At 49.4% G+C, this 9,337-nt stretch overlaps 1 protein-coding gene across 1 annotated transcript; it reads right to left on the bottom strand.

The window, feature by feature from the left end:
- Window positions 1-3,619: 3,619 nt before the first annotated feature.
- LOC111530413 (immunoglobulin lambda-like polypeptide 1) lies at window positions 3,620-6,686 on the bottom strand. The gene is made up of 2 exons (XM_023197610.2): window positions 5,254-6,686; window positions 3,620-4,069 (listed from the first exon to the last, which is right to left on the bottom strand). Exons 1-2 carry the CDS (start codon window positions 5,522-5,524, stop codon window positions 3,753-3,755), a joined length of 588 nt encoding a protein of 195 aa, XP_023053378.1. The 5' UTR covers window positions 5,525-6,686; the 3' UTR covers window positions 3,620-3,752.
- Between the last annotated feature and the right edge of the window lie 2,651 nt (window positions 6,687-9,337).

Genomic DNA, 9,337 nt, shown 5'->3' with positions numbered 1-9,337 from the left:
AGTGAGCTGAGATCGTGCCACTGCATTCTAGCCTGAGTGACAGAGCGAGACTCCGTCTCAAAAAAAAAAAAAAAAAAAAAAGATAGTTTTAGACTATTAAGTATTGCATTGAAATGGAGCTCTCTGGTAGAAAGTTAGATGGAAACCTCTGTAGGATAACTCCATTCTGTGACATCACAACTCATGTTTTAAAAAATACACAAAGTCAAACCATTATGGAAATTTCCTAAAATATACATACTAAAATATGACAACTTTTTAGTTGTTACTTTCATAGAGCAACTTTGAATTTATGATCGCAGCAAATGAGGTGTCATGTGAAATAAAGCTGTTGTATAAAAATGACATTTAAATTTTATTGCCATCAGAGCATATAAAAAGCAATTCTTTAAAAAGGTGTGTCTAATGAGGGGAGTTGGAAAGAAGGGAGACTTGGGGGCAGGGTGCGGTGGCTCACACCTGCAATCCCAACACTTTGGGAGGCCTATGCAGGCAGATCACCTGAGGTCAGGAGGAGTTCGAGACCAGCCTGGCCAACATGGTGAAGCCTGTCACTACTAAAAATACAAAAATTAGCCGGGCATGCAGTGGGCATCTATAATCCCATCTATTCGGGAGGCTCAGGCAGGAGAATTGCTTGAACCCAGGAGATGGATGTTGCAGTGAGCTGAGATGGTGCCACTGCACTCCAGCCTGGGTGACAGAGCAACACTATGTAAAAAAAAAAAAAAAAAATAGAAAAGAAAGAAGACTTGGGGAATAGGGATGTTTAAGTGGCATTAAGTAAAGCCTACAAATGTGAGCAATGAGAGTCAGGGTACCTGAGTGTTCATCAGAAATGGCAGAACGGGTGAGTATCATCACAATGGAGATGGAGTCTGCTTCTCATTTCTATAATTGCTGTACCTAGCACAGTACCTTGTCAACAGGGACTCAATACATAATACCCCCATGAACACAGTAAAATTCTGCCAGTTCAAAACTATGTCCATACCCACCAACTTCCCTCATGGAGTTTTACTTCTTTTACTTACTGTAATGTTTTGAAGTCCTTGCCTCCTGTGGCCTGTATGCATAGTTTCTTTTCTTTGTATAACTGAGCAGCACTCCACTGTATGCATAGCCCACATGGGTCTATCCATTCTCTAGCTGACGGACCCTTGGGTTGTTTCCAGCTGTTGCCTGTAGTGAATGAGGCTGCTGAGAATATTTATGTATACATCTTTTTGAACACATGCTTTCATTCCTTCTAGATAAATTCCTAGGGCTGAAATTGCTAGGTCAAATGGCTAGTTTATGCATAACTTCTTTTTTTCACCTTTCTTATTCATAGAAAATATTACACTGATACATAATATTGAACATTTCTATGAGGTGCATGTGGTGTTTGGTTCCCTGCATCCAACGTGTCATCATCCAGACAGTGTATCTGGAGTATGGCCTTGAGTATTTATCATTTCTATGTGATGAGTATATTTGAAGTTCTCTCTTGTAGCTATTTTGAAATATACAATACATTATTGCTAACCATAGCCACCCTACTCTGCTATCCAACATTAGGACACACTCCTTGCATCTAACTGTGGGTGTGTATTCATTGACCAACCTCTCTGCATTCCCTTTTTATACCCAGAGGAGAGGGGAAGGAGGGAAAGGAGCTGTGGGTGGCTGAATTAGGGCCCAGGGATGGCTGTGTCCCAGTCCCGGGACCTGTCCATGTGCTGTGTTTTGTGGCCACAGGGACTTTACAGATGTGAGGATGTGAAGGAACCTGAGGTGGAAGATGATCCTGGGTTATCTGGGTGGGTCCAAGGTGGAGTCTTTATAAGGGAAAGGAGGCAGGAGGGTCAGAGTGAGACCAGGTGTGGGGGTGGAGGGAAAGAAAGGGAGAGAAAGAGGGAGGGTGAGAGAAGACGGTGGGGAGGGAGAGAGAAGAGTGGGAGAGAGACTTGAAGATGTTGAGCTCTGGCTTTGAAGTTGGAGGAAGGGGCCAGGAGTCCAGGGTGTCCTCTAGAAGCTGGAAAAATCCTGGAAATGGATTCTCCCCAGAGCCCTCAGAAGGAGCCTGACCTGGCTGGCACCCTGATTTTAGCATTCTAGGATTCATTTTGGACATCTGACTCCACACCAGGGAGAGAATCAATACGTGATGCTTTAAGCCTCTAAGTTAGGGGTCATTTGTGACAGCAGCCACAGGGAAGTCAAACAGGAGCCATTGGAGAGACTCCCTAGGATGCCCCGAGTGTCCCTCCCTGGCCCCACCCACAGAAACACAGGCCTGACCACTGCTGGTGCCCTCAACCCTCTAACACCCTGCTCAGCAGGAACCATGCAGGAGGGGCTGGGTGTGGCTGGGCCATGCTCTCTCCCCCCACACCTTCTTCTCAGAGAGCAGCTGGAGCCCCAGACCCAGGGAGCCTCACAGAGAAATTCCCAACACAGGACCTGGTTTTCCACCTGAGGCTCAGGATCCAATGGAGAAGTGTTTCCCAAAAATGATGCTTCCTCCAGAGATGACCAGTGACTTTCTGTGCCAAACATCTGAGAAAATCTCCATGTCCTAGGGCTGCCAGGCAGTCACCTGTGCACATGTCAGAGCCCAAATACCATCAATAGTGAGGCCTTGGGTAAAACACATCCCCACTTTTAATTATAATGAGATGCCTGGCCTCAGTATTGAAAACACCAACTTCCCTTGAGCAGACTTCTTTAATCTCTTAGAAATGATGGCGCACACCAGGCTGAACAACTGGTGAAACCCTGTCTCTAATAAAAATACAAAATTTAGCCAGGCATTGTGGCAAGTACCTGTAATCCCAGCTACTCAGGAAGCTGAGGCAGGAGAATTGGTTGAACCTGCGAGGCAGAGGTTATGGTGAGCTAAGATCATGCCATTGCACTCCAGTCTGGGTGACACAGTGAGACTCCATCTAAAAAAAAAAGAAATGATGGAACACCTACTAACCTTTTTGCACTGGTTCCTGGGGAGCTCAGAGCCTATCTTTTCCAAGTGTCCTGATCCTCTTCAGGCCTTTCATGTGTGTTTCCTTCCTGGCTTCCTCCTATTTTTCTCACACTTCTGAACCTACTGTCAGGTGTAAAGTCAAGGTGGGCCCAAAATTTAAGAGCTCATGAATTTTATGGTGTGGGAGTGTCCTAGACAGTTCAGCCCTTGGGGGTGGGGAGTTGGGCAGAGAGAAAGAAGGGCATTCCAGGGCCCAGAGCCAGAAGTAGAGGGACTCCAGGCCCATAGTAGGATTTCCAGACTGAGGAAAGAGAGGCCATGGGTGGGGAGAAGGTCCAGATCAGGACAGGGACAGAGGGTGTATATCTGGAGGCTCAGCCAGAAATAGCTCCCTCCAAAATGCAGGCAGCGAGTTGGAGGGGTAAGCTGCAAGGAGGAAGGGGAGGTGGGAGAGAATGGATGGACCGGTGTTCAGTGAGCCGACTCTTCCTATCCTGGCCTATTTCCCCAGGGAACACGCCTGGGCGACTGTGATCCTCTCCTCCAGGCTACTTTCCCACTGTTGCCAGGATTCCCCCAAGGCCACACTGAGAATCCAGGAGAAGCATCAAATTATATGAGAGATAAGAAATGAAGAGAGGGAGCAGGATTTACTGGTTGGCAAATGATGTTTATTGAGGGTCTTCTGGGTACAGAGAGAAGGGCAGGATGGCTTGGGATGCAGAGAGACCCCTCCCCTGGGATCCTGCAGCTCCAGGCCCCTGTGGGTGGAGTGAGGGTTGGGAACCTATGAACATTGTGCAGGGACCACTGTCTTCTCCACGGTGCTCCCTTCATGCACGACCTGGCAGCTGAAGATGTTGTGGGACATCCACTGCTTGGGCGTCAGGCTCAGGTAGCTGCTGGCCATGTACTTGTTGCTCTGTCTGGAGGTCCTGGCCATCTCCATTCCCTGGGTGATGGGGGTACCATCTGACTTCCAGGTCACCATCAAGATTCCTGGATAGAAGTCACTCATGAGACACACCAGTGTGGCCTTATTGGCTTGGAGCTCCTCAGAGGATGGCAGGAACAGAGTGACCGAGCGGGAGGCCTTGGGCTGACCTGTGTGGACAGAGGAGGGGGTGAGAGATGGCAGAGGTAGCGTGGGGTGTGTAGAGTGCCTCTCTCTGTCTAAAGTCTCTGGGAGGGTTCATGGTGTGTCCGTCTGCTCCACCCAGGGCCTCTCCCTCCCTCTTAATTCCCTCCTTTCGATTGGGGCCCTCTGAAGAGCAAACAGTCCTGCACCTTCCTAGGGGCCTTCCCAAGTCCCCTTTCCCAAGTGAGCCTGGCCCACTCACCTCTCCTGGTAAAGCATGGGCTCCACCCAGACAAACCCTGGGGCTCTGCTATTGACTCTTTCCCACCAGCCCGACCATAGGACCCTTCACATCGGCTGGGTTCTTGGGGTTGCTTGCCCAGACTTCAGGTCACCGCAGCCCCCATGCCCACCCCAGCAGCCTCTGATGCACCTGGACTTCACCTGGTGTCCCTGGAGTTCTCTGCACCCCCATTTATTTCCCGCTAGTCACCTCCTGAGTCTAAGGTGCCCTTTCTCAAATGAAGGCGGGAGGTCGACCCGTGAACAGAGAGATACCGGACCCCAGAGGTGACGGGACTCCAGGGACAGACACATCTCTGCCCCAAGAGACCCTCTCCTTTCTTGTGACTGTCCTGGGAGAGCTGGGCTCTCAGACCTCACCCAGACTCATCTGTCCTGTGGTGTCCCCAGGTCCTCCCGACCCAGCACAAGTCACAGAGCTGCAGCCTAGACCTAGAGTCCTCTCTGTGCCTTCCACTGGTCTTCCTTGGGGTGACCCCTGTGTCCCCAGGCCCCCATGTGGCCCTCCCACACTGGATGAGCATCCAGCCCTCAGCCTAGACCCTGGGGTCCCAGTGACTGTCTCTAAGGCCACCGCAGGGCCCCTCATCAGAACTGGCCTCTATCCTTCACTGAGACATCTGCCCTGGGAGAGGGGAGGAGCCCTGACCCTGCCCAGTCCCAACACAGGCCCCGGGCAAAGGCTGTATCCTGCTCTTGGAAACTGAAGGTGGCTGCTACCACTGTGGGGGGCCTTCCTGCAGGATACCCTGAGACTAGCCCGCTTCCCCCAGACCCCATGGAGAAAGGAAAGGTTCCATGCTTAAGACTTGGAGGACAGAGGAGAAGAAGCCCCAGAGGAAGAAAGCAGACTTTTCCAGAGACAGGAGACGGTGGGACAGGCTTGAAAGTTGTGAGAGCCACCTACCTACAATGGTGAGCTGGGTCCCGCTGCCAAACACATGCTTCCATGAATTATGCTTGGATTGAAACCCCCGGGGCCAGCACCTGGGGCCAATCCAGGAGCCATGCTGGAGCAGGAACCTGCTGGGTGTGAGGGGCACAGGGCTGCAGTGTGTAGGCTGTGACCTAAGCACAGGGCATGGGGGTGGCCAGTATCCCAGTAGTGTCTCTGCCTGTCCGTTCTCTGCATCAGGTGCTGCCCACAGCCTTGGAATCACGCCAGCCTCTGTCCCCATCTCTGAAGCTGTTGGTGCTGATGGCAATGTTGGCCCAGGGGGTCCCAGCAACTCCCTGAGTGACACATCCCCTCAGGCAGCTGTGTGGTGTGGCTGAGGAGTGCTGAGCTGGCTCAGACCTGCCCAGCCTCACTTGGCCCCATTTTAAGGGCCTCTGATATCCACCACAAGTGTCCCCAGTCAAGCCAGGCTGCCGGGCTGACTTTCTCCCTGGACCAGCACACTGGGTCACTCCTGACTCAAGAGGAGATTCCTCTGCTTTTATATCTATCCAGGGAGATGCAGCTCAGTCTCACTTTGTTCATGAAGGCTTTTCTGATCATTCATTCCATCTGTTCATCCATCCATCTATGCATCTGTCCATCTACTCATCTGTCCCTGCATCCATCTATCATCTCTCCATTCATTCATCCATCTACCTGTCCCCCCATCCATAAATCCATCCTGTCTACCAGGCACTCTTTTGTGTGCTGGGGACATAGCATGGTCCCCCATGCTCTCACCCCCATCTCTCCCAGGTCATGGCCAACAAGGCACTCCTCATGGTCATGTCCAAAGTCTTTCTGCTGTACCTGGTGTCTCTGCTGCATGTGACACGGGGCTGGCCCCTCTTTTCAGTTACTCTTTTCCCCTTGGGGTCTGACTCCCCTTTCCTCTTCCCCTGGAATCTGTTTCTCCATGGCCTATGCCCGGCTGCTGACTCCCCCAGACCCCCACTCAGTCCTCTTTCTTGGTCATCTTCACGCTCTGTGACCCCCACTATTGCACACATGGTGAGGCTGGAGTCAATCCCAGCTCCAAACCCTCTCAGCTCCTCAACTGTCTACTGACCATGCCCAGTGAGCTACCCAACAGGACTCTCAAACTAATCCCATCCAGAGGAGATGACCACCTTCCCCCAGCCCAGCTCATTTTCCACCTACAACTCATCACAATGACCATGGGCGGTCTCAGCCCCTCAGCCAGAAACCCGGAGTCCCTGGACTCAGTCACCTCGCCTCCCACACTGAAAAGGCTTCTGCGTACTTAGCTACTGCATCTAGACATTCCTTTTTTTCTTTTTTTTCTTTTTGCTTTGAGACAGAATCTCACTCTGTCGCCCAGGCTGGCGTGATCTTGGCTCACTACAACTCTGCCTTCCAGGTTTTGGTAATTCTGTCTCAGCCTCCAGAGTAGCTGGGATTACAGGCATGTGCCACCACAGCCAGCTAATTTTATATTTTCAGTAGAGATGGGGTTTTACCATGTTGGCCAGGCTGGTCTCGAACTCCTGACCTCCGGTGATCTGCCTGCCTTGGCGTCCCAAAGTGCTGGGATTACAGGCATGAGCCACTGTACCCGGTGGCATTCCCTTTAAAGCTGAAAGAAGGCTCAGTATAATTAAGAAACAATAAAACCACCTTCTGAGACTCCAAAACCATAAGAAGAGTGAACTTTGCTTTTCTGGATTTTAATCTCAAACTCTCTTTGGTACAAGGATGTGGTGTTGAGCTGGGGCTTACTGGGTGCAAGCTCCTTGCCAGGGGTTCAGACCGGAGTGTTTCTACCTCAGAAGCTGGTCTAGTAATTGGTGATTGGTTTTGTGATGTGAACATAAGATCTTTCTTTATTTATTTGCTTATTTATTTGTTGAGACAGGGTCTCACCCTGACACCCAAACTGGAGTGAAGTGGCGCCATCACAGTTCACTGCAGCCTTGATCTTCTGGGCTCAAGCGATCCTCACACCTCAGCCTCCTGAGTAGCTGGGACCACAGGCATGTGCTACCATGCCCAGCTATTTTTCTTTTAATTTTTTTTGTAGAAATGGGGTCTCACCATGTTGCCCAGGCTGGTCTTGAGCTCCTGGGCCTCCCAAAATATTGGGATTATAGGCATGAACTACCATGTCCAGCAAGATTTTTTCTTTTCTTTTCCTTTCTCTTTTTTTTTTTTTTTTGAGATGGAGTCTTGCTCTGTCACCATGTTGGAGAGTAGTGATGCGACCTCAGCTGCCTGCAACCTCTGCCTCCCAGGTTCACCTGCCAGTCCTGCCTCAGCCTCCAACTAGCTGGGACTACAGGCGTACACCACCACATCCAGCTAATTTTTGTATTTTTAGTAGAGACAGGTTTTCACCATGTTGACCATTATGGTTTCAAACTCCTGACCTCGTGATCCACCCACCTCCATCTCCCAAAGTGCTGGGATTACAGGCCTAAGCCACTGTGCCCGGCCTTTATTTTTTATTTGCAAGAAAAACTTTGTTTTTTGAGATGGAGTCTCGCTCAGTCACCCAGGCTGGAGTGCAGTGGCAGTATCTTATCTCACTGCAACCTCTGCCTCCCAGGTTCAAGTGATTCTCCTGCTTCAGCCTCCAAGTTGCTGGGAATACAGGCACATGCCACTACGCCTGGTTAATTTTTCTTTTTGTTTTTGTTTGTTTTTTTGGGCCTCCCGAGTAGCTGGGATTACAGGTATGCACCACCACGCCTGGCTAATTTTTTGTATTTTTAGTAGACATGGGGTTTCTCCATGTTGGCCAGGCTGGTTTTGAAATTCCAACCTCAGGTGATCCACCCTCCTCAGCCTCTCAAAGTGATGGGATTACAGGTGTGAGCCTCCACACTTGACTCCATTTTTATAATTGTGGTCAAACATACATAGCATCAATATTTCCACTTTAACTATTTTTAAACATACACCTCCGTGGCACTAAGTACATTCACACTGTTGGGCAACCTCCACTACCATCCATCTCCAGAACGCTCATCTTCCCAAACAGAAACTCTAAGTCCCCCATTCTTCCTTCCCCCTCACCCTGATAACCTCAAATCTACTTTTTGTCTATGTGAATTTGCCAATTCTGGGTACCTCATAAAAGTGGATTCAAATGACATTTGTCCATTTGTGTCTGGCCTATTTCACTAACTGTAATGTCTTCAAGTTTCATCCATGTTGTAGCAGATTTTTGAAATCAATTTAAAAATAATTAACAATTAAAACCTACTAAGACCGATTCAAAGTAGTCCAGCCAGGCGCAGAGGCTCACGCCTGTAATCCCAGCACTGTGGGAGGCCGAGGCAGGGGATCACCAGGCCAGGAGATCAAGACCAGCCTGGCTAACACAGTGAAACCCCACCTCTGCAGGGGGGTATCTGCATATACACAGCACACCTTTTCCCTATACCACGGTATCTTCAAAAATTCTTCCCTCCAATCTTTTTTTTTTTTTTTTTTTTTTTTGAGACAGGGTCTCACTGTCACCCAGACTGGAGTGCAGTGGCATGATCACAGCTCACTGCAGCCCTGACCTCCTAAAGCGATCCTCCCATCTCAGCCTCCTGAGTAGCTTGGATTACAGGCATAAGTCACTACACCTAGTTAATTTTTCTTATTTTTATTTTCAGAGATAGGGTTCCACAATGTTGCCCAGCTCATCTGGAACTCCTGGGTACAAGCATTCCATCCATCTTGGCCTCCCAAAATGCTGAGATTACAGGCATGAACCACCACACCTGGCCTCCAATCTCTTCATATTTCAGAACCTTACCTTTCTGTCACTGATAACACTATTTCCCTCACAGGATGCACGGTTATCATCAAGAAAGGCAGGAAGGGTGAAGATTTCTAGCATTTCTCTCTCAGTCCCATTTGGTGCTTACATCTTATTTTGGGTTGCACTTGACATCTTGACATATGGAATACTTGTCAGTTAGGCTTACAACAGCCTTGGAGTGATCATGTGGGTAATCTTGATGAGAGATATGATCATTAAAATCTAACCAAAATGTAGCATCCAAACATAAGACAAATACTTACATGTGATAAATCC

This window comes from Piliocolobus tephrosceles, unplaced genomic scaffold, assembly GCF_002776525.5.
Source record: "Piliocolobus tephrosceles isolate RC106 unplaced genomic scaffold, ASM277652v3 unscaffolded_442, whole genome shotgun sequence".
In the NCBI taxonomy this organism is placed as follows: domain Eukaryota; kingdom Metazoa; phylum Chordata; class Mammalia; order Primates; family Cercopithecidae; genus Piliocolobus; species Piliocolobus tephrosceles.
Note: the sequence above shows the minus strand (reverse complement) of the source record. Positions and strands in the feature narration are given on the sequence as shown.